The following is a 26692-nucleotide window of genomic DNA, read 5'->3' as shown; positions in this document are numbered from 1 at the left end:
GATGGTTGGACATTGGTGTATTATTGAAGCTTTTGTGTGGATGCTGTATTGTTTTACTGGGCGGTCTCTTGATTGTCAGTGGGAGGCCGGGGGTAGGGGGGAGGGGGTGGGCTTGAATGGTGTGTGTGTGTGTGTGTGTGTGTATGTGTATGTGTGTGTGTGCTGACCTGGACCTTCTGATGACATTCAGTTGGATGACTGGTGTGGCCGAGAGAGGAGAGTGATAGAGAAAAAGAAACTGAAAGAGCCACAAACACAGGAGTATATATTCAACAGACAAGTCCAGTGAGGAGAAATAGCAAAGAAAAGAAACAAAGTGAAAATCAGAGACGGTGAGATTGTGTCGACAAGGACGCACAGAGACAGTTTGACCGACTGAAATGGAATCAACGAGACTGAGACAAACTTGGGATTATCAGTAACGGATCATCAGAAGTGGAGTCTCTCAAACATGGACTAGTCTGGGGGTCTGCACATACATACGCACATACACACACACACACTTTCCACACACACACACACATACACACATTTGGATTCCTGTTGTGGCGAGCGTTGGCAGTGGACAGGTGTCAGTATGCAGGAGTCTCCAGGTGCCATGGGTGTAGATGGCAGCTACGCCAGCAATGTCCCGGCCTTTCTCACCAAGCTATGGACGCTGGTGGAGGATCCAGATACCAACCACCTCATCTGCTGGAGTGCTGTGAGTCAGTCCACAAAATATCCGCAGTACAGTTGTAACTATGTCAGAAATGTAATTATCTATAGTATTATAATCCTGGCAGTGTGTTTCCCATTTGTCAAAAGTTATGTCAGTTTAAAAAAACAACTCAGAGTTACAGTATTTATTGTCTTCCTCAGTGAACACACCGAGTGCTACTGTAGCATCACCTTCCTGTTCTTTTCTGTTTAGGACCAGCCCATTTGGTTACTTTTCAAACAGTAAGAAAATGACGTATGTTGATACTATCATACCACTTACAAATGTTTAACAGTAATTTTAATCAGTGGCGGTTGTTAGAAAGTGTCATATATTTTAAAAAACATCAAGCATGAAAAGTAGACACAGGGCTAATCAAAATGTACTGCTTAGCAACTTACAAACAACAAACATATAACAATTTTGCTAATAAATGAATAAAGAGGGCAACATGAACAATAAATATAAAGTGATACAGCAATAAATATATCAAAAAAAGGATTGATTGTTCAAAAGACAGTTTATAAAGATATGTTTAAATATAAGGAGCTAGCTAGCCTATGCTATTAGCAGGCAGCCTGTATCACAGTCTTGCTACCCTGATGGTAATCTCCTGGTACATTGTGGTCTTTATATGGATAGGCGAACTTCACAAGAGCCCTACACGAAGACCTCAGGTTGCCTTGTTAATTCTTAAACTTTCTATCCATTATCTATTGAAAGGTACTTTGAACTGGTTATATCAAAATACCTGTATCATGCTTATCTGATGTACTCTGTGTACCACAGATTAATAGTAAAACAGTGCCACTTATGATGGGTTCAAAGATTTTATGAATGGCTAGGCTATACTAACTATATTAACATTTAACTGGTGTGTATACTCTGCCAGAGTATCGTGCTTTCTTTGGCACTCTGATGACCTCACCTTTACATTCAGCTATTACTTAACTTTTGACCTTTGGCCCAGGATGGTCAGCTAAATTTAAAATTCTGAGTGCAATTAAAAGTACTCAATCAAGGTTTTACATTGAGATTATATACATTGTTTTCTACAGTACGTGTTTACTTTTTTTGTTCTTGGGTATGAGTTGTGACACAAAGAGGAGGCTTCAGCGATGAGCTGTAAGAGGACAGCTGTTCTTCTTCATAGGGAGACAAACACACAGACAGATGCTGTCCAGTCCCATGACATCTATAGTTAGAGTGTGCAGCATCAGCTGTTGCATTGTCAGACTATTAGTAGGCAAGTATGCATCACTACATACAAGGTAACAGCAACATCTTATTACAGTTGTCTTAACTTAACAAATTTTACCACCTGTTGTGCTTTGGGCTTTGCTAACTCCCTTTAGATGTAAATGATATTTTAAGTATTTACAATCCAAACTGCTTTTTAGAGCAAAACAATGCTATTGCAGTTGTTTAGTAGAGTGTAACATTGGGAGAGAGAGCGTGACTCATCCCTCACAGTGAGAGAATCTGTTTGATTGGCTGACTGAGCTGAATTTAGCTGCTGATGAGTAGATACTGCACTGTAGGAAAAATATTCCACCTCCTCACAAAACAACTTTTAGTATTCAGATTGCATTATTTCACATGACTTCATCTGCTTCCATCCAACATCCGCTTCCTTGGCAGTCAACAGGTGGTGAGTCATGTTTACGACAGTAATGTAGAACATTATCACTGACAGACTGTTGCAAATTAAATGTTTTGGGCAGCAGTTTTGAAGAGATAAAGATAGCCTCCATATTGTACTGGGTAAAACAAGAGTGAGGGTTATATGTGACCTTAACTCACAAATGAAATGGCTGCAAAGGAATCTAACAAGCAAAGATTACAACAAAGCGACTCTAAAAAGTTCATGCAGAATCTGTGATAAAGTGTGCTAAAGCCAAACTATTCTGCTTTGGGTTCAAAAGTCCAACATATCTCTTTATGTTGACATGGACATTGGTATCCCAGTTATGACTCTTATCCCATTTTTGGCCTGTGAGCCTTGGAAAATGAACCTGGCTATTCATATCCCTGTGCATGTGATAATTAAATTTTTTGGTAAATGAAAATTTGTGTTTTCATTCACAGTGAGCAGGAGTTTGTCTGTGTGTCAGACCAGGATCCACATTTTTATGTGTGAGATATTGCCAGAAATGCTTTTAACTAACTCTATTCCTGACTATGTTCTGTATTTCAGACTGGGACTAGTTTCCATGTGTTTGACCAGGGACGCTTTGCAAAGGAAGTTCTGCCAAAGTACTTTAAACACAATAATATGGCGAGCTTCGTTCGACAACTCAACATGTGTAAGTCAACTTTCTCTTCTCTTCTCTTCTCTTTTCTTCTCTTCTCTTCTCTTCTCTTCTCTTCTCTTCTCTTCTCTTCTCTTCTCCTCTCTCCTCTCCTCTCCTCTCCTCTTCTCTCCTCTCCTCTCCTCTCCTCTTCATTACAGTATGTATTTCTATTCTACGTTGTGTGTTTGCTGTTATGTGTGTATCTAGATGGTTTCCGTAAGGTGGTGAACATTGAGCAGAGTGGTCTGGTGAAGCCTGAGCGAGACGATACAGAGTTCCAACATCTGTACTTCCTCCAGGGACATGAACACATGCTGGAGCATATCAAGAGAAAGGTATGGACACACACACACATGCACACACAATGTCTCAAAGACAACGACCAGAATGTGTCTTAGAATAATACAGACAGGCTTCATATGTGTAGCGTTGAAGAAGTCTGTAATTTGAATTTAGTGCACATGTAAATGAAGCATGTAAAAGATGCCTTCACCACATTTCTACCACATCAGATTTTTTTCAACATGTATTTATTTACACTTAATAATTTACTCATCTACCCTCCTAGGATAATGAGACTCCCATCAAAGCCATTAAAGCTTAACATGCCCAAGCTAGGACTCAGTAGCACAATTGTTCATTCAATTAGATGCCAAAATCACAAATTTGCCTCAAAGGGCTTTATAATATGTACTGCATACAGCTGTGCTTATGAGTTATTCATACCTCACACTGCAATTAACACAGCTGCAATATGCAAAGACTCAACATGACTTCCAGCTTTCTAGCTGGAAGGAAGCAAGTGGCTTAAACAGAGAAAGGGGAGTTTGTGTAGCGGCAGAGTTAAATACAAATAAAAACATGCAGAAAAGCGACTTCTGTTTACATACTATATTATTAAGGCTACTTAAAAACACTTATCTTAAATATTTGAGGGGGGCATGTGTCCTCTCAAGTTGAATGGGCACAACGCTACTGCTTGTCAGCATGCTAACGTGCTAATTAGCAAAAAACACAAATTACACCCAGTACTAATAGGAATGTCATTAGTTTTGCAGGTATTTGTCCTAAAAATTTTGACCTGATCATGGTGCAAGATAAAAAGTGGAGGTGTCACCAAAGTTACCTTGAGAGGGACATGATCATCTGTACCAGATATTATGGTACTAAAATTACTGTTGAAAACTTTCACCCAAAACTACAAATGCCACCTGCTAGTGGTGCTAGAGGAAAAGTCAGGGGGATCACCAAAAACATTAGGACTCATCCTCTGGGGACCAGGAATGTTATGCAACCCAGTAGTTACTGAGACCAAAGTGGACAGACCGACAGTAAAGTCTGTGTAAATCAATAATAAATATGTCTTTCTCACACCACAGAAAAATGTGTATTTGACCACACAGCCAAATTCGAATGACCAAGTATATAACATTAGGTTTCAAAATTGTGGAAAAACAAACAGTACTCTCTGCTCTGAAATGCTGGGGGCGTGTCCACTGAAGGCATGGCCCAACTGAATAGCCGCAAATACCAAACTCCCATATAAAAATATACAATTTAAAATAGGCTTTGTTTGTAGGTGTCAGGCAAGCAAAATGGATCATATTTTAAAAATAAAGTAATGTTAGGAGCCACTGTTTAATTCAACACCTATTTTAGGTAAATGTAGACTTGTTTCAGTAAAAATGTAACTTAAATGACTAGTTAACAAGCGATCCATCACCAATCATTGTTATCTTAAATTGTCATTTTTTTCAATGGAGTACGGTGCACTTAACGTCACTCACTTGTCTGCTGGAAAGTCCTTGGCAGCTTCATTGTGGCTGTCACTCTTGGAGCAATTGCCTCTCACACTGTACTTTTTAGTGAAGCGCTGCCAGGCAAATGCTCTCCCTCTGGCCGGGGACCTCCTAGTTGCACAGCCAGTGCTGAAGCCAAAGCCACTGGTGGTGGCCAGTGTCAGCCTGCGTCTATGCTAATGTTGACCGAAAATGGCCCAATTCACCAGTAACAGCAGATTATCCGAAGTGAATCCCAGTTGTCTCAGATGAAAGTTTGTAAAACAGTAATAATAGTAACTATGAGTACTTGCGGCTTTAGTGTTTATATAGTGGGGGAGGTGCTAGTAGCCCCTCTATGTCATCGAGCCACTATTTCAGGCCTGCCCAAAAAATCCTGAACACAGAAATGATGAAAAACAGTTTAACACTCTAACTCCACAATTCAGTACTACATAGTTCATAGTCTTTTCATGTTTTCAGCAATTATTTTCTAACATGTATAATGTGTTTAAAAAGAAATCTCTGACTTCCCTTTAGACGGACTTTAAATTGAGCTGTACTTTGTGTGTGCAGGTATCCATAGTGAAGAGTGAAGAGACCAAAGTTCGTCAGGAGGACCTCAGTAAACTGCTGTATGAAGTTCAGCTTCTCAGAACACAACAGGACAACATGGAGTGCCAGATGCAGGACATGAAACAGTGAGTAGAGAGGATGTGTGTGCGTGTGTGTGTGTGTGTCATGGCCCCACGAGCACTTAGGCCTCCACCAAAACCCATTCCCATCACCTGCTGTTGATGTGTGACCGACACTAGTGGGGTAATGGTTGTAATGTACACTAAACTTTAGCACTAGTACCTTTTTCTCTTCCATATTGTGCTCACAGTTTGAATATTTGTCAAAAGAGGTGTGTTTAATTAAATTGTCCCTCATTTCTTGACACACAGAATACCTGAGGCCAGGTAGTTTTTTAGAATTACTGGTTGGTTTCTGAGTGTCCGGGCAAATAACTGAACAGTAGTCTACGGTGTGCACTGTACTTAACTTGGAAGTGACAGGGTAAAATTGACAGCAATAAATCAGGACATTCTCTCTTTCTTTTAAAAATCATAGCATTCCCTGTGTTTAAGTATTCTTTCAATAGATATTTCACAAACAAAGCTAAATTTGTCCTCTGTGACTACAACTTTGTTGGGTTGAACAGCAATAGAAATTGAATGGCCTAAAAAAAAAAATCAAAGAAAGTAAATTGTGTGTGTGTGTTATTCCTCTTGCTAAGTTGGAACAAATCACCCAGTGAGTTTTTCTCTAGAGGCTATTGTTGCTGAAAATAGCTGCTGTGTTTCCATTGTGTGCTGGAGCTGCTTTGTGCTCCGTATTGTTTGCTAATGAGAGGAGAGAATGTTCACCTGCTCACCTGACTAACACACACACATGCACACGCACGCTCACACACACGCATGCACGCACGCACACATGCACGCACACGAACGCACGCACGCGCACACCAGTAGCGACTAACGACATTCTTAGAAAGGATGATTATATGTGCGCACGTGCACCTGTACGACCATGCATGTGGGCATGGTCTTTTTGGACTTTTGTCTTTAGTAATATGAGATCTTGTTTTAAAATGGCGAAAGGTCCAAATCTAAATTCACATTGACATGCTCAAAGTCAAAGGAGGGTTTTTTGCATTTCTTAATTGCTTTAGTCTCACACAGGACAGAGTTGGAAGGGCAGAAATTATGGTTACATAAATATACATACATGAGGTTTAGGAACACAGGCTTTTCCTTATAACAGAGCTCATCACTCTCTAACTGGTGCCTATGAGCTTAACTTCACCCTTGTCATAAAGACTCAGCTTAGAGCAAGCTGCCACTCTCCACCTGTCCAACCTGCAATACAGAAGGAGGAGAGGCAGCCAACATGACGGTAAACAAGCCTGATTGACTGTAAATCGTCTTACAAAAGAAGAGTTTTAAAAAATGACCAACTTTCTTTACCTGCCTCTCCGGAATAAACAGAAGGTGGTGAGCACACTGTCAAAATATGATCAGTCAGAGTCCATCTACTCCTCCAATAAGCATGCTGGACAGGTCTCACCAGAGCCCAACAATGCAAGAGAACAGCACAACCAGTACACAAATGCCTATTTTGTAAGTGTTATGTTTGACCTGACTACTCAGACATATCCAGCATTGGTTGTGCTATTGCTAAGACAGGATATTAAATATGCAGTCACACTGTCTACCTTTATTGGTACACTATACCTTAAGTCCTGCTATTTAACATTCATATGTAGTATAAAAAATGTAATAAATTGTTTACAACACACTATAATGTAGCAGATATATGGACATTTTAAGTGTATATAAATGTAAAGCATTAGGCAGCCATTACAACAAATATTATATTATTATAATTGTCATTCGATATCTGTTTATATACCAGCATCCAGTTATGGTTGCCCACAGGAATTATAGTTGAGTACTACATTAATAAGCATTTATATCTGCTTACAACTACACTGTAGTGTGTTATAAAACGTTAATTAGTAGTTTATATACTTTTTATATTTTTATAAGTTTTACCCATTTACCATATACCGTGTCAGTGCACGTGGGCACACATAACAAACATTCTCCATTTCTAAAGAAGAAAGAATGTATTTAGCTGCTGCTATCTAGAGCTGTGCAGAAAGAAAGAGAGATCAGGGCTGATTTTCCAGTTCATGGCATGAGCTGTTTTCTCCTCACTTCCTCCTGAAAGTCCAGTCACTTTGCATTACATTGAGAGGCTTGGACTGTGCATGCACATCTTAGGAAGTCTGTCAAATAATCTTAACAACACTAACCAGCCCGTCCCGGTCTGGGACTGCTCTCCAGGCACAGTATGCCTGTGACAATACTCTTGAGTAGTCTACTGGGGAATTAGCCAGGTGGTGCAATTGGAAGCTGAATAACTTGTAGCTATGGTGCCATCACACAGTGAGACAAGCAAATAACTGTTAGGCACTTCTGTCTAGCTTGTAATGAAATAAAAGGAAATCAAAAAGATCGCATGTGCACCATCTTAGGGTGGACTGTCTTGAGATAGCAAGAGAACTACAGTTGACAGTGGATTTCCTGAACACAATAGAGACAGTATGTAAGCACACAGTCTCCTCAAACAGTTCTGCCCTCTTTCTGACAGATACAATAAAGTGCTGCTGCTGCGAAGTGACTGTTACGACCAAAAATTGCACACTCTCTTGTGATGAATCCATCCATAGCAATACTGTCGTCTTCTGGTTGGGAGGACAAGTGGATGAGGTTTATACATCAAAGAGCAGTGGAAAGGGATGATTGGGCACACTCTTCAGTGTCAGGTTAGGGCGTTAAACCTGGATTAAGACGCCCTAATGTGTGTGTGAGTGTGAGTGTGAGTGTGTGTGTGTGTGTGTGTGTGTGTGTGTGTGTGTGTGTGTGTGTGTGTGTGTGTGTGTGTGTGTGTATGCAATGAACATAAAGCTATACTGTATGTCCTATCGGAGTCAAAACATAACAATTCAGATTACATGCTGATCCGTTTGATCTTCCTACTGTAAAGCCTTTTGTAAAATATTCTCCCTGGTGCAGGGTAAAGGTTAGGGTAAATGGGCGCACTCTTTGGTGTCTGTATTAAAAAAATCAAAGACAGAGCTGTGAATAAGAAAACACTTGGGGGATATTAAACTATTTTTGTGTGTTTTTACGAGTTTGTTCATAGTAGGCTTTAAAGAAAAAAGGAAACCTATTGACCCTTGTTTTAGTACTGATCAGCTGACTTACTTGAGTCCCATTTCTGCATCTCAGTTCAAGGATATTTCACACTAATGAGGGAAAATGCTGAAAATCCACATGGAAGAACTCAAATCTTATTTAAACCCACAATTTCCTTCATTTTGGGTCAGTATGAGCAGCAAAAAAAACCCCAAAACAAATTTAATTGAATTCATTTAGCATGAATGATAAAAGGATGTAAAACAAGCTATGTTCAGATTAACAGGCTTTCAGATTTTTCACAAAAATGAAATTAACTTTTATAACAAATCAAATTTTCTGCTGTACTAAACATCTGTCTACATGATCTGTCTCTCCTTGCAGGCAAAATGAAGTGCTGTGGAGAGAGGTGGTCTCACTGAGACAGAACCACACACAGCAACAGAAAGTCATGAACAAGGTCAGTCTGTGTGTGTGTGTGTGTGTGTGTGTGTGTGTGTGTGTTTGTGTGTGTGTGTGTTTGTATGCTCTGAACAGTAAGTGAATCCTGATCTTGCTGATCTTTTTACACTGTAGTTAGAGCCTCACATGTGAGATCATCTGGAGGAACTCTTACAGTCAGTCATGTAGTTTAGGGTGTAGATTTGTGCAGGTCTTCTTCAGTGTGCACTGGGTGCATATCTTTATATCTGGTCCTACAGTATACCTATCTTTAAAAGAGTCCACTGATTTAGCATTGCACCCCTAAAACACTGTGAGAATCACGGTTGATCACTGTGATTCACTTTCATTCATGATGTTTTATGATTCATAAATTGTATTTTAGTGTGCAAGAACTTTACAGATCCCCTCTAGACATTTTTAAAGATTTATATAAAATTCTCTACTTTGAATAATAATTTGTGTCTGATACATTTTTTCCACGAAAAAAAAAGTTTACAATTACACATTCCAGAATCTATACATATGCAAATATATTTCATCTCAGGAGTATAACTGTTGGAAACAAGATGTCTCCTACTTCTTCTCAGTCAAGTCCATTCTCAGTTTATGTGCACTTCAAGTTTCCACATCACACTTGTGTACGCTGAATATTGGACGAGGACTGGCTTAAGAACTAGGTGTGATAAATCATGCTTGTGCACCCGCCCCTAATAATTGAATTTTCAATGAGCACAGAGAAACTTTCCACTTTCAGTAGATAGACTTTCTAGTGTCAAACTCTGCACATACATCATTCTGGACAACATCCAACTGTAGGAACAAAAAGAAAAACATATTTTTGAGTGGAGGGGGACTTTAAGTGTTTCCTGCTGGGTATTAATGGTTAAAAGGCAGAATGTTAGAACATAATAGCGATGGACCGCAGCACAGATTGGGCTCTTACAAGCCACTAGCACCACCTGCCCGTCTGCACACCTTCTCCACATCACTACTAACAAACACCACAGCCAGAGCTGAATCTGGTCTGTGAGGAAGAATGTGATGTGTGAAATGTTATCAGTAATGTAAAATGCAGCTTTCTCTCTCTCACTGAACCTTACGACTCAGCTCTCATAAACTGGCTACATGTCAATTAAGATTATTAAAGGGGACATATTATGCAAATTTCCAGGCTTATATTTTTAATCTGGGGCTCTCCTGGAATATCTTTGTATGATTTACAGTTCAAAAAACTCCTTATTTATCTTAGCCCAAGCAATTACCATGACTTGAGGCTGAAACCAGTGCAGAAGTTTCTTAAAGTGCAATGCCACCGATGGCTGCTAGATGCTGGCTCCAAAAAATCCCTCCAATTGACTCCCATTCAAAAAGCATCAACTTCTCTCTAGAAATACTGATTCAATCATTTTTTTTCAATGAGTCATTATGGTATTGATCACAAAATTCAGGCCCTCTAATAAGTGTGCTGCTGGTCATTGTTATTGCTTATTGTTAATAAGATTGAATACTTATAGTAGCTTTGATGGCTGCTGTGTAGGCGATGATTGACAGCTGTGACTGACAGTTGGCTCACATGCAGCTCTCCCCGTCTCTGGGACTTACACTGAGTCTGACTATTGTGGCAATATTTCAGTAAGTTTAATGTTACTTGATAACGATACCTAACCTGACATGTCAGATAGTTTGTTACACAGAACCATCTGAGAAGTCGTCCATGGAGACTGGCAGGTGATTGGACACTATATAACTAACTACAAAACAGGCAAAAAAAATCCCCAAAAACAACAACACACAAATATGTGGAAGCTACCATTATTGTTCAGATAAATAAAAAAATACAAATAAATACAAATAAGAAAAACTGAACTGTACAATTAGTCACACATAACAGAAGAGAAGTCATAAAAATGTACTCACTTTGCAAAGTCAGTAGCCTATATAATATACTACATAACTATAGAACAGGCTAAAAAACAAAGCACATTTTTCCAAACTAAGTGTTGTAGTATAACCAACAGGAGACCGCTAATGTGTGAAGTGATTTTAGGTACAGTACACTGTATAAGAGTGAAGTTACCGAATATTTTTGTAGTATCTCTTTTTGGTGTTGCACTTTTTAGACAGCCCCTGCACACTCGTCTCATAGCTGGCTGTACACAGAGACCAATGTTATCAGTCCAGCTCATTTGGACTAATAACATTGGTCTCATTTGGGTGAAAATTGAGTTGTAGCTGGTTGTCTATCTTACTATGGTAGGAGAGAGGCATTGTTTGTGTTTTAACAGCATTTTACTCATGAATTATTGAGGTGCTGTTTGGTGCCCATCCGGCACTTGGTGCCCTACGCACAGTCCGTGATGCATGTGTATGTAGCGGCGGCGCTGGGGATGTGTTTCCAGAGCAGGAAAGGCAACACTCCACACTCCTTATTTGGAGGGTCCTGGCTCCAAACAGAAACAATGGTGCTGACCATAATCTGCAATCTGAGCTTCAAACTGGCTCCAATACAAACCAATGGGTGACGTCACATCTTGCTATGTCCTTCTTTATACAGCCTATGGTTCAGCCTCCGTCTAAAACAGGCCGTTTTAGTGCCTGTCTCTTTAAGGCTCTTTCCGATGAGCGCACTCTCTTCTGATTGGCCAGCTCTCGGAAGCTGCCCCTTGACAGACATCAAACAGCTACGTCAACAAACCATGAAACAAACTATAGCAGTAGGATTTCATTACTTTTTTTCTAATTCTTTACTCGAAACATCAACTTCTCAAATACATCCGTACATGCTTGAGCCGAAATCCAATCTGAAATATGAGAGCGGACAACGCAAACAACACATGGAAAAACCTTAGCTACAACCTTAGCAACCAAGCCTATAGAACAGATGGCTGTTAATGGGCATGCATGATGAGCTGATGTAGGTAGAAAAGGTAAGGTATAAAAAACCATCACAAACAGCATTTCTACATATGTTCACCGCAGGTTTTGGACCTTTGGACCATGTTTAATATAGATATCCAATATCATAAGAGTATATAAATAACAGAAAATCACAAAAAGCATGATAGGTCCCCTTTAAGGACACAGCTCATGGGGGGTCTGCAGAGCAATTAAGTACATGAATAAGTTGACTAGCTAATTTTAGCATAGTAAGTCATATCCAGTGTAGCTAAAGCTGGACAAACAAGAAGCCTGCTTCTCTAGTCTTGCTGTGACTTTTGTGTCTCTGCTTGATTGTTACAAGTTTTTTTTTCTTGTGGTTTATCAAAATTAAACTGCTAATAAAGGCAGGAGAGCTATGCTGTGCTCATGTTGATAATTGCAGTAATGATGGTAATGGAAATGTTTCACCACAGTACATAGTAAAAACAGTAAACCGGCACATCTTGACCCACAATACAACTGTACAGTCACAGTTCAGCCTCAAGCAGAGATGAGGAGCGATCTTCTATTACCTTGACACACTGCTTCAGTTACAACTAACTAACTCTGAACGAATACCACTACTACAGTACTACTACTACAACTGATGCAGCCAGCCAGATATCTGCCACTGTGTGAAATTTAGTATCATTTCACCGTCAGATATCCTTTCTTGGATTAATTGTTTTTTCATCCTGGGATTTTGGTTGCTAAGTTCATTGTGACATTCTTACTCTATCACACACAAATGGTCAATATTTTTCTCATGTGCTAAGCTAATGTGTGCAGTGTGTTACATCATGTAACCCAGTGTTCTCATTGGTTCAAACATTTACAGCATATAAATGCCACGCAGTGAAGTCCTTCCCAAAGACATATCAAACATTTATTTCTAGCAACAATTCTTGATAAAGTCGAGGGAACATTTACTAACAGTTGTGTTTGATAAGATGATACAGTGGGAGGTGGGGGGTTATGGGTCATGCAATTCACTTTCCTTTCTTTGCTTTTATGTTCCAAGAAAGAAATAATGGGACAGTATGTGTGTGTTTTCTGTGTGTGTGTGTGTGTGTGAGGAGGATGCTGATTCATGCTGTGCTTTTTCTCTCTTTGCCAGCTGATTCAGTTTCTGTTCAGCCAGATGCAGTCCAACACACCCAGCACTGTGGGCCTAAAGAGAAAGCTGTGAGTACATGCATGCACACACACACAAACCCACACAATCACGCACACGCACGCATGCACACACACACACACACACACACACACACACACACACACATACATACACACACAGGGGAGCAATCAACAAAAGTGAGACAAATAGGGCCACAGTGGGGCAGAGGGAAGGGCTGGCTCAGCTGACAAACTGAACAATCTAACTCAACAAGCGCAGTGAATGGAGACAAGTGCTGAATCAGTCAGTCAGACACACACAAACACACACACACACACACACACACACACACACACACATACACACACACACACACACACACACACACACACACACACACACATTCGCACACAGTGAAGGCAGAGCAGAGTGCATGACCCTGCTACAGCCTGTGTGTGTAAAATGCTGGTTCAGCTTTGCTGCTGAGTGTGAACAAGGCCGACATGAGAAAGGAAAGGCACGCTGGAACACAAAAGTACTAAAGAAACATGTATTTCAGGGTCAGTGTTGTGTTACCTGGCAAAGGTGCAATTATGCACCATCTTTTACTCTAAGTGACCACATTATTAAACTTACACATCAGTTATTTTGAATATCACAGACATGATAACTATCGATAGTTAGATACTGGGTTTTTTTCTCAGTTTTACAGTATTTAGGCTGACATCATAACATCCCAGATTACTGGAACCCCTTTCTTTCCTCTCATTTCTTGTCACATCCTTACTTTGAATTGTCTAATCAAGGCTAAACATGCCCAGTATTCATTTTATCTATCATACAACCATTCATTCATACAACAATTCAGCACCTTCAAAAACAGGAAAAATGCTAAAAGTCAGTACTAGTTTCATCAGGTCCTGCTGTCATTGACTTTGCATAGCCGCTATAACTCCAGATGTGTAACTGAATGAAAACGAATGACCTCCTAGGCCCCTGATGCTTGATGATGGTTCTCCCAGCCCTCCTGCCTCGAAGTTCAGTCATAATAACCCGATGGAGCCCATGCATGAGCCCTTCTACATCCAGTCGGTGAGAAAATATGCAAATTATATTCATTTTTTACACCTGATGTGTTTACCACAGTGACAAAATATACTGTAGCTGCTTCATAACCCCTGAAACCCCTAAGGACGTATAACATGAGGAAAATTATTTTAGTTGTGGTGTTTTCTAGAGTAGTAACATGTAAATGTGTCTCTTTTCCAAAAATGAAGCTCTTGCAGAATTATCAGTGTTCTGCAGCCTCTTTTAATGACACTTTGTCATTTTGCTGGGAACTAAAATTAGTACACTACTGTGCTGCTGACCTTCCACATTCAGCACAAATGATGTTGGCAGCCACATGCCGTAAACATCAACTTTGTAGTTACTGGCTGGCATTTCTAAGTGCTTCGCCATGTTGGGATTTCAAATTTATCTTTAAAGCCACTTGATTTAGTCCACACAGCATGCCTGATACAGAAGTAATCGCTTTCTTCAGCAGCTCAAGACATTTATTCGAATCAAAATTTAAAGTGTACTTGAAACATGGCATATCCACTACATCATAGTTAATATATTATCTGGACATAAATCTCCTTTAGCACCCTGCTGCCATCAGGTTAGTTGTTGTGTTATATCAACACTAGAGGGAAGCAGTGCGTAGTGACAGATTTGGAGGGCTATGGATGTGGTGTGTATGAGAAACAAAGCCTTGAAGTGAAATGACTATTTTTATATCCTAGTTTGTAACACTAGTCACACAAGGGGAACATACTGCCCTACAAAGCAGTAACTAGGTTTTAATGCCTTAATTTCATGCCTTTAATGGACAGGTTCACAATTTTTCAAGTCTGTCTTAAAACAACAGTCAGGTGCCCAAATAAACATTGAAATAGGTTTTTCTTGCTATGATCATTACTCCGGTTCAAACTGACCATTAGAGGATCCTTTCGTATTGCTCTTACAATGTGAGTGATGGGGGACAAAATTCACAAGCCTCTCTCTGTGAAAAAATGTATTTAAAAGTTTATCTGAAGCTAATATGAAGCTTCAGTAGATATCTTTCATCGTTAAAGTCTTTTTAATGCCAAAGTCCCTCTTTTTGTTACTATACTTCCACTGCAGGTCAACAGGGAAACACTGTCCGAGGAAACACAAAGAGGGAATTTGATGCTAAAAAGACTGTAAATGTGTCAGATATCTACTTGATATGATTAACTCAGACTGCTGAAGCTGAATATAAGCTTCAGATTCAGCTTCAGACTTCTAAATGTATTTTTGCACAAAATGACTGTGTGGACACACTGTGGATTCTTTCATTTACGTTGAAGCACATTTGAAGGGGATCTTTTAATAGCCAGTATGAACAGGAGGAATGATTACAGCGAGGAAAACCTCTGTGTAGTTGTCCGTTCCTCTGTGAGAGTGCAGTAAGTGTGATGGTGGGATTTACAGTCCAAATATTACAGCCTGAGCTGCATTGCAAAACCAAGATGTAGTAAGTGTACAGCCAGAGAGCAGTTACTGTGGTTTGACTTGATTTTTAGCTCCATTTGTAGCTACTGCAAATATTATGCTGTATATATGTCTATGACATAAATGTTTCATATGGTGAAACAAATGTCCAAATATCAGTTTCAGATTCTTTAATTTTTACTCAACTTTGACCAAATATGTATTTGACATGTTTAGGACAGTGTAGATCTGCAATATTACATTATCAACTTAAATCAGGAAAAGAAATATGAGCAGAGGAGAGTTTTTACAGCCATGAGCAGACATGCATCACAGTCCTCTCTTCTCCTTCCAAAGCCATCCAGTGATACTGCTTCTTGCTCCACCAGTGGGCTGACAGGAGGACCAATCATATCAGATGTTACTGACATGTCTCAGGCCAGCATGGCTCTCCAGATGCAGCCTGATGACACCAGGTAAGTGACGTTAATACCCATAATATTATTAATACTGCTACAACAACTATTACTATTAATACCACTACTACTAAATGGATTGATGTCATCCATAATGGAGATTTTGCTTTATCATTTCTTGTATGGTTTTCTTCTATGTGACATTTCCCATCATAAATGTCCAACATCAGCTCTACATCCATTGCAGCATGTAACAACCATTTTTCTAGAACAATGTTTATTATTGAGTACTACGAGTATGATGAGGCAGTTGGTGCTGATTCATCAAACTTATCGCGGGCTTAATAGAGATGCGCTTGATGTGGCAAATTGAACCGTGCCTTATTGTACTTTTAGTTCTGTTTTTGACTCGCAGTATTTGACTTTACTAACAGGGAGAAGTGCCTGATGCTTATCAAAGAAGAGCCTGTGAGTCCAGGAGTGAGAGGAGGAGGGAAAGGAGGCAGTGTAGGAGGAGGAGAGGCTGTAGCATTGACCTCCTCCTGTGAGGTGTGCTCCTCAGAACCTCCTGTCCTCCCCGTTGCAATGGTCCAGTCTGTTCTGGAGGGGAGGGGCTCAACGGCCTCAATGATAGAGAGGAGGAGTAAGAGACCTGCCCTGGACAGGTAGGTGCTAACATACAGATCACAGTTGCACACACATGCATACAGAATGCAATGTATAAGCAGTTATTTACACACACACTAAACAGCACACTGATGCAAGTAGTGAGCAAGCAACCCTGTGTGTCATTTCATATATTACATACTACTGTGGGTGTGTGTGTGTGTGTGTGTGTGTGTGTGTGCAGAGTGGAAGTTTCAGATGCAGTGGAGAACGTGGATATGAGCCTGGAGGAGTTGCAGCAGCTGCTGCTCAGGAGCCATCAGCAGAGTACTGTGGAAGCTGGGACCAGTGCTGTTATGGATGTCAGTAGGCCTATACTGTATATAGATGCACCATTACACATGCACATATAGAAACACACTGACAGATGACTTGGTGAACTGCACATAGATTCAGATATGTATGATCTGGTAGTTTAATCCGTCACTGCTTACAAAGTACACAGTGACCGATGAATTGAGCTATTCCTAAACACTGACCTGAATGAATACATTTTTTCTCTCTCTTCTGAATACATTTTATTCTCTTTTCAGCCCTTCAGTTTAAGCCTGCCTCTGACTGAGTGGAACTTCACAGAAATGGAGTCCAACCTCAAATCAGTAAGTCACATACAACTTTGTATATATAGATAACGTGAACAGCGCTTAAGGGAAGATGCCTTTTCCACTCAAGAGTAACCATCATGCAACGTGATGGCAGACTTTCTGCTTGACTACTTACATGCACATTAGCTTCCCAAGTTTAGATAACGCACCCTTACTTATTATGTTACTAACTGATAACTGAGGATTATAACAACAATATAAAGCAGGACTCAAGGTGATGTACTGATGTACCAACTGGATTTTAGCTGTAAGCTATCCAGCACTGACCTTGTCTGTAGGAGTGTTTCTGTGTGTTTGTGTTCAGTTCAGCCTCTGACTGAACTCAGAATTCACCAGAAAACTCTGGTTCTTTCTATTATTTCCCTCTGTATGTTTATGATTCATAAAGCAGATTAATAAATAGATTCATAAAGCCATACATTTTCTGTAGAAGTTGAAACATTTTCAACATTTTCAACTCAGGCGTATCTTCGCGTCAATTCGCACTGCTCCAGGCAACTTCATGTCATCTTTACATTGACTTTGTATATAATCGTGCTGCATCTAAAATTCACTTTATATTCTGTGTTAACACACAGAGTTTGGATATACAAAGCACTGTTAACCCTGTGGTTATTTCAAGCTCCTTTTAAAGACTAGATGGGGATAGTTCTTTCCAGAGAAACAAAAGCATTTGGCATTTTTGTTGAAACTCCAAAAAAAGTCCACATTTAAATTTTCCTGACAAACCACATCATGTGTCTTTGTGAATAATGACTGTCCTCTCCAGAAATACAACAACATTTGTTGAAACAATGTATGATTACATTCACTAGTGAAGGTGGAAGTAGATGTATGTTCTTATGCCACCTGTTGGGAGGAGGTCTTTATTTTAAATATATTTGTGTAAAGTTATTTTCTTTTAACCTGCGGAAACAATTGATATCACCTTATAAAGTTGATATGGAAAACTTGTCAGCAAACAATTGCTTATTTAAACATATAGCAGACAGGAAGTGACATAAGCATTCATTTGGAGTTGTGTTTCTGGCCACCTGATGAATGTGAGTCCAATATTCACACTCCTTTTAGCTCTGATTTGGTCTCCACCAACTCCTGAGAAAAATATGAAGTTGAAGTTGCTTGATCAGCTTAGTTTAAACTTTCAACCCTACCTTTTCTCTTGCACAGTCATGCCAAAAATGTGTCAGTTGCTGCCCCACAATTCCCTGAGAAGTGATTCACTCAGATCCCATGTCAAATGAATAACATGGGTAACTCCTCACTGGGCTCTGTGGCTGGTAGGCCTTCACTTTAAGGGTTTGTTGAGACTGAAAATAGCACTGTGTTAAAACAGACACATGAGGCTGTGCGTGTTTTGCTGCCGGTCCAGTTTGAGTGACAGATCCATGACATGTCAAGGATTATCAGATGCCCAAACACTAAACAGCAGCTAATAGTACTATGAGACAGGATTCAAGTTTCAACAGCTGCAAATTAAACAGAACTGCGGCATTAATGTTACTAAGTAATATATGAGGAATCTGTGGTTGTACGTATTTGAAACTACAATAATGATTTTACACACAGCTCACAATTTTTCGAGGAGCTACTATAAATGCTTAATGCTGTGCAGTTGAGGATGAAGATCAAATTGTCCAATTTGAGTCTTAGCTTCGAGATCTGGTGTAATACAAACAGGAGCATTGCTGAATGTTGTTACCACCATTATCAGAGAGCCCTTTGCTAAACGTGCTTGCTAGCAAAGTAATCAATAATGGAACTGAAGTCTAATTTTCTGGCCACCTGGCATTGAATAGATAAGCTGGTGAGGCTGTTCAGTCTGTCTCAACACACTGTAGAGAGATAGTTGTTCATGTGATTCACCTTGTGAAAAGTTCTCATGTTACCAGCAACTTCCACAGGAAGTGTACACAACAGCCCAAGAACATACAGCACCTCTCCAAAAATGCTTTACATTAGCATTTTAAAATTTCATCTAACAGTTGAGGAGGAGAGGAGAGAGGTTAGATGGGAAATAAGTGCCATGAAATTATGACTGATTTGCAAACAGGTTTAAATCATTGAATACTTATGTGCCATATCAAACGTGTCCTCATCAGTGACTCTGAATGTCCAGCAGCAGTTAGTTCCTTAAATATTGCTACTGTTTTGTAATATTAAAATTTTGATCATGCTGTTGCAACTGTATTGTGAAACACAACAGCTGCACTCTTATCTTCAGCTGTGATCACGAAAATGTTTTCGTTTCCTGTAATGTGCTACGTTGTGGAATTGGGGTGCAACACCTGTCGCACAAGAGTGGCTTTAGACAGTGAATTCTCATGCAGTCATGTTTCAGTCCCTCTGTGTTTGTTGCTTCTTTATCATGAGAGATATTTGCTGATTGGAGATGCAATGCAATACTTTGAGCCAAATGCTTAATTGCATTGAAAGAGATGGAATATTTCTTGAGACCAGTTTATCTTGCTTAATTTGTCCGACTGCATGAAGAGAACATGCTGTTTAAGGCCGCAATGGGGAAGTGTGTTACCAATGGTTAGAGCAGTCTGAGAGGCAGAGAAGAAGTGTTGGTAGGTAAATTTCGTTAAACTTTGGATGGAGCCACGCTGGCTTTTACCCCCTGCTTCCTGTCTGTATGCTAAGCTAAGCTAATTGTCTCCCAGGTCTTACTTCATATTTAACAAACAGACATTAAAGAGGCATAAATCATAATAATAATATGCAAATAAGCATATTTCCTAAAATGTTGAACTACTCCTTTTTCAAGCACTTTGAATTGCCTTGTTGTTGAAATGTGCTATACAAATAAACTTGCCTTGCCTTAAGGATATGAGCAGTGCAAAGTAAGTTCCCAGACGATTTTCTGGTTCCACTTTTTCATATGGCACCCTTTATTAAGTTCTAAGCAACATTTGTTAATACTTAATAGATCAATTATATGCCATTAATAAAAGCATTTGGGTTGCCAGATTGTGAAAAATCTCCTTCTGGTGAGTCATTAAAAGTTGTGTCATTAAGAAACACTCATGAGTTTCTCACTTCCTAATTAGTCATTAAGTAGTAGTCATACATAGGTAAGTAATTACAAATGTCAGTAAGTCAATAACGAAGGGCAATAAACATCAATTTTCCAGTTACACTCAGTTAAGTAATTTTAAAAAAGGTTTCAATGTTTTTTAAGTCCATTCTCAGTGTATGTGCACTGGTGGTTTCAAGTTTCCACATCACACTGGACCTCAATTGACTCCAGATTAGTTGTGATGTCACAATTCATGCCCGTTGTTATGATTTGTACAAAAGTCCTCCTCCACTCAAAAATGTGTTTTTCTTCTTGTTCCTACAGTTGGAAGTTTGAGCTTCACTGTATAGAATGATGTATGTGCAGAGTTTGTTTTCATGTTCATCTGCTGAAAGTGGAAAGTTTCTTCCTGCTCATTGAAGATCAGATTTTAAGGGGCGGGCCTATGAGCAGGATTTGTGACATTACAACTAGTTTGGAAGCCAATCTTGGTCCAATATTCAATTTACAAAGTGTGAAGTGGAAGCTTGAAACCTCCAGTGTACAAACACTGAGAATGGACTTTACAGTGAAGGAGGAGACATCTTGTGTCCAGCAGTCAAACTTCTGGGATGAAATATTTTTACATTAATAGGCTCTGGAATTTTGTTTTTTATATATGTTGTAAAATGTATTTTTTTATTGACCATCAACAAAGTTGCTTGTAACAACTTATAAACACTTTCTATTGACTTAACTGATGGTGGTACTGATTGTCCAGCAGATTATCATAGTGTAACCTTGTCTTCTGCAGTCTGGTCATGCAATATACAACTCTTGATCTTGGCGACGATTCCACTTCCTGCTTTTTAATGAAAATCTTTAAATTCCAGAAACTGGTCATTGATCTACCTATAATACTTTTATGCCTCATTTTCCGCAAATGCTCCTAGAAAAATGCATCATAACATGACAGCATGACATTATCATCCATCATCCAGAGCTTTAAAGGACCAATGTGTAGGATTTAGTGGCATCTAGCGGTGAGGTCGCAGACTGCAACCAACTGATAACCCCTCCCCTTCCAAGCGTGTAGGAGAACCTACAGTAGCCACGAAACTTGTGAAAAAATGCAAAAGGCCCTCTCTAGAGTCAGTGTTTGGTTTGTCCATTCTGGGCTACTGTAGATAGAGGACCCGCTGCTTGTGTAGATATAAAAGGCTTGTTCTAAGCTAACGATAACACAGTAATTCTTGGTTTCAGGTGATTACACATCAATAAAAACATACTTATGAATATGAACATTATATTCAATTTCTGCCTATAGATCCCCCTAAATCTTACACACTAGCTCTTTAATTTTCTGCATAAAAAGCAGACACTCGATGTTGAGTATAGTCTCATCTAAAAGAGAGCTCATTTCTCCTCACTTTCTGTTTAGTTTTGTTTGTGCAGTTGGCAGTCAATACTACTCCCAGTAATTAGAGTGTGCTGCAGGTTTTTCCACTTCCAGTCACAGCCTGTTTGTGCCTTGTTTGCCTCATGTTCTACTGATTTATCATATGTTACATGATTATAAGACATCTATAGGAGCCTCAGCACAACTTTAATCTTTTTTGGTCATGAGAAAACCTGACTTGGGAGGAAATATAATACATTGATGCTTTTACTGAATGATCCAGTCACTCCTTCCTGTGGCTGATTTTCTATCCCACAAATGATGGTGTCATTAAGAAATTACTTGCCTACAGAGGGGTAGAGTCATCAGTGTTCTCGATGGTAAAATAGGGGTCCCTTAAGGAAAAAGGTTGGGAAGCACTGCTACGAGGCACAAGCATTCATTTTTTGATTATAAAATTAAAGGTTTGGGGTTAAGATACTAAATGTATGTGTGTTTGTGTGTGTGTGTTTTGCTCACAGTACATGTTCCAGAACCAGGAAGCGGAGGCTTTTCCAGCTTCTGGCTGCGAGGAACAGTGATGGATCTGTGCTGTGGACTGTCCTTTCTGAAGTGCAAGGTAACAATCCTGTGACTTCTGTTAGTGAAGTGGTGACTAATTCAACAAATGGAGGACATACTAATCTGACAGTGTCAAGTCAAAGCCAACAATGTGTTAGTCGGTGTTAGCCACAAGACTGTTTGTTCCTGCTGAAGAAATAAATCTTTAAAAAAAGGTCATTAATACATACTCTTTTCTTTTTTTTAACAAAAAGGAATAATAATTACCTAAAACGCGCAAGCACTGCAGTTTTTACTTCTCAAACATGTGTAAATCATTTATTTGATGGGGGATATTTCCACAGATTAATACACTAACAAGTATTTACAGCAGCAAGACAGTGTATGTGAGGTTGAGTCAAAATAAACTACAATGCCCATGTAATGAAGGAACACGTCAGCCAGTGCACCAGTGTGGCTCATTGATGTGTTTTTGGAATTGAGATATGTGAAGCACTGGCTGAACAGACAGTATTTGTTTGTAAGATCATTTTTTCATATCAGCTTTGGTTGAACTTTTGTCCACCAATTTTTACAGAGTAGTCATGTTAGGAAGGGATCACCACATGGCTAGTGTTGAAGGATGGATGATTACAGCATTTAATAATGTTGTTAATGTACACATGACATGTAAGTATTGTATTTAGACAAACTTGAAAAAATCTAGACTAACAGTTTCATTTAAACTGGAACTTAAAGCCCCCTCCATGAAAGAAAGATCACCATTACTTACCATATTTTCATCTTACAGGTTATTCTGCTTACTGTTGCTTTCCATAGTGCATGTGTAAATATGGAGGGTCTCTGCATGCCCAAAGACTGACTCTGCCATCCTTTTGTACTTCTCTCCTCAGGCCACAGAAGCTGCCGGTCCCTCATTCCACTCTGCATGAGTTTGATCCCACGGCCCTGCCAGGCTGTTTCATACACGTGGCTTCACTTTTCCTTCTTTACATCCACATACCTACAAAATGCAGCAATGAAAAAGCCTGTATAGATCATGTGATATTTTTTTTTTTTAATGAACTGATCAAAGTTCTTATATCAAGACTCCAATATTAAGCCAGCTGGATGCAGACAGTGCATTCTTGGCTCCAGCACTTTAGTCTTTGTGTGAGAGGGAGTTCCTGCTTGTGGAAGTGACTTTTTCTTCCTATAAAGAATCTATTACGGATGTATACAAGTGAATATTTTTATTATTTTATCCTTATGACAAAAATACTGTACTTGTATCTAGGAGCAAACTTTGGCAAAATAGTCGCTGTGGAAAACCATCTTGGAGGGGCAATGTAGCATATATTACAAGTGTGTCTGTGATTTTTTTTTTTTTTTTTCTGTCTGTGTAAGGGTGTAGAACATTTAAGGGCTCCTCATATACTTCATGCATTTCAAATCATTTTAAATGTGTTAAGATAGATGAGAGATGAGTTAGCATTCAGTAATATGAAAGGTTCTTCTAGCAAAACTATGGATTCAAGCCACTCTAAAATCCATTGAGAAACCTTTGGTTTTTTTTTTTTTTTTAAAGTATAACACAATAGGAGGTTTTACACACTTTCAACACCCATCTAATGTATCTTTGCACAGGCCTGACATGTAGCCAGAGACTTCTCTTCAGAGTTACTTCTGTCCATTTAAATGTGAAGTTTTAAGGAAATATAAAAAGATGGGCTTCTCATTTGACAAAACCAAGAACACCACTGCATTTTTGCACAATCTGTATCACTAGTTATATACAGTTATGACAAAGGTCATTCATTTTCTGTTTGTAAATGACCATCATTCTACACCTGCATGTCAAAAAGACACACTGGCCTCAATGGCAGGGTTTAATCAAACTCGTAATGAGTGTGCATAGAGCACGGAAACCCTGGTAAACAGTCAACAGAGTGGGGTACTGCCTTTCATACTTTGTAAAAACAAAACTAAAAAAACAAAGAAAAAAAAAATACTCAACCAGCCAGTCTTTGAAAAGAATTTCATTATGGTTGACTGTGTTTCATTAAATGTATGGTGAGGTGGTTACTTGAGCATTTAATCTGTTATAAAACTATGAATACCTGCTTAAAGAAATGCAGATTTATTCTCTGGATTACTAAAAATGCTTAATAACTGTAACTGATAATGCCATTCAATGTAATATATTACTCCTCAGCACTGGTTGCAGGCAACAGTTTAAAGGTTAACTTAGTACTAAATATACTTCTGGGAAGCTTCCCGGAGACGAGTTGAATTGTGCAATACTGTACAGAACTGTGAGAACTCACATAATTGCAATACATGGATGACCATAGGAATGTAGGAAACAGCAACTGTGAGTGGTGGACTGGAACACACCATAGAGAAATGCACTGCAGAGGAATAATGTTAGCCTGTGAGTCTGAAGGCCCTGCTGGCCTTTTACACAGAGTCGGACCAAAGTGATTTGAGCCAAATGACTGTAGATCCGACCAGCAGCTCTGCTGTCAGACCTGCATGTTCCTGGTAGCAGGGCTATGAGTCAGGGCAGCGATTTGCATTAGCTTTTTGAAAAGAGCTAAAAATCTAATTTTCTCAAAGATTGAATCTGTTGAGCACTATTACTGCTACTAACTTTATAATAACTACAACTATCACAACTTTCAAGACGTGTGATTTCCATGCAAAAGTCAAAAAGTCAAAAATGAATCTGGTACAGACATGATTGAAATTGAGCTAGTAGCTTGAAGAGGACATAGAATAGATAGAGTATGTTAATATTCTGTAGATTTACCTAAATTTTGTAATTATAATAATTTAATTATGTTTAAAAGCTAATGCAAACTGCCCCCTGCACTTGTCTCTCTGAGGTTAACATTTTTGACCCTCTTCTCTGTGCATGTTTCGGGGAGAAGGGAGAGAAAGCGAGCTGTGGTGTATGACACGTGAAATTGCACTAAAAATCACAGTTGTATGATATTTGAGAGTATACAGTACATTTTAGAAATAGCATTTATTCTTGTTCCTCACAATAATATGAGTGTTAATGATTTTTTTTTCAAGGAGTGATGGATACACACATTCAGTTGCTGTTGTGTTCTTAATTTATTCTGTTTTCCATTTAATCATTTGCACTGGAAATGAACGGATGTGTGTTCAAATGACATTTATGCTTGTCAGGATTGCAGATTGATAAGGAAGTATTTTTGTTCATTGAGTGAATAGATCTCTGCTGTAACAAAGCCTGGCATCTCAAAAGCAACTCTGCACTATGAACGGACATAAAAAGACAACTGCCCACTACATACATTGTATATACATCATAATACATCATAATGCACAGTAATACATCATAAATAAATTTAACATATATCACCAAATCAACAGACAGAACAACCCTTTCCTGTTACAACAAACACACCCGCTGCCAGTAAAAACACGGAAACGGTCTTAGTGTTCAGATGCTTTTGAAAGTGGGCCACAATCTGCTGAAAATGTGAATTGTTTTAAATGGCTTTTTGCAAAGACTAAAGTGTATTGTTACAGAGAGTCAAATAAACTGAATATGTATTCCACCTGTGAATGAAATATTTAAAAAAATATAAATAAAATGAAAGAAAGCAGACACTTTGAAAGAGACACTTTGATTCACTTGCATATGCATATTCTATTTATGAAAGAAACTCTCTCTGTCCTCTCAAGAAAAACAACACAATAGGTTGTGAAGTCAGTCGCCCAAAAACAACATACAGTTAGATTTGAGTGACAGATGCCATCTAGCAGCTGTATTAATTATAACCTGGAGCTTGGACTTTGCCTCAGGAAGCCGCTGTTCATTTCACATGTCCCATTTCCAACTGCAAATCAGGAGATTTTTACAAAAACTGTAACTATGGTTGTCGCCTAACCTTCACCTCATTATTATTGTAACCATGACAACGTGGGAGGCCTAACTTTAAGGACATAGTCATTTCAACCCACATCACCTGTTTAACAAAATGATCATTTTAGCCCAAACCATGATCTTTTCCTAAACCTAACTGAATGTTTTTTGTGCCTAAACTTAACTGTCAGACCTTAACCACAGTGTTATCACATCATAAAACTTTATTATTTTTTAACAGTGATTTGTAACAGTTTCGGAAAGCACAGTTAAATGATGTTGTCCTGCTGATTACTAAAAGGGAGAAGCGATGTATCCCGTTGTTTCATTAGGAGGACTTATTGCTGTGAAATTTGCAAGCCTCCCTCTGTGCAAAAATGTATTTAAAAGTTTATCTGAAGCTAATATGAAGCTTCCGCCATTAAATGAGTCAAATCAAGTAGATATCTTTCAACATTACAGTCTTTTTAGTGCTGCAGCTCAACAGGGAAACACTGTGCGAGGAAACACACGAGAGAGAATTTGATGCTAAAAAGACTGTAAATGTGTCAGATATCCACTTGATATGATCTAACTCAGACTGCTGAAGCCTCATATAAGCTTCACATCAACTTTTTTTTTTTAAATTGAAAGCACATTTGAGGGGGATCTTTTAACAGCCAGTATG

At 39.0% G+C, this 26692-nt stretch overlaps 1 protein-coding gene across 1 annotated transcript; it reads left to right on the top strand.

Moving 5' to 3' along the window:
* The first annotated feature begins 414 nt into the window (after positions 1 to 414).
* Positions 415 to 25713, top strand: hsf4 (heat shock transcription factor 4). Its single transcript, XM_067591092.1, has 13 exons — positions 415 to 703; positions 2898 to 3006; positions 3202 to 3329; positions 5349 to 5473; positions 8903 to 8978; positions 12999 to 13066; positions 13991 to 14090; positions 15855 to 15973; positions 16348 to 16578; positions 16764 to 16881; positions 17113 to 17178; positions 22106 to 22203; positions 23039 to 25713. Exons 1-12 carry the CDS (start codon positions 578 to 580, stop codon positions 22163 to 22165), a joined length of 1326 nt encoding a protein of 441 aa, XP_067447193.1. The 5' UTR covers positions 415 to 577; the 3' UTR covers positions 22166 to 22203; positions 23039 to 25713.
* The last annotated feature ends 979 nt before the right edge of the window (positions 25714 to 26692 follow it).

This window comes from Thunnus thynnus, chromosome 5, assembly GCF_963924715.1.
Source record: "Thunnus thynnus chromosome 5, fThuThy2.1, whole genome shotgun sequence".
In the NCBI taxonomy this organism is placed as follows: Eukaryota; Metazoa; Chordata; class Actinopteri; order Scombriformes; family Scombridae; genus Thunnus; species Thunnus thynnus.
This window is presented reverse-complemented; position numbering and strand designations above follow the sequence as displayed.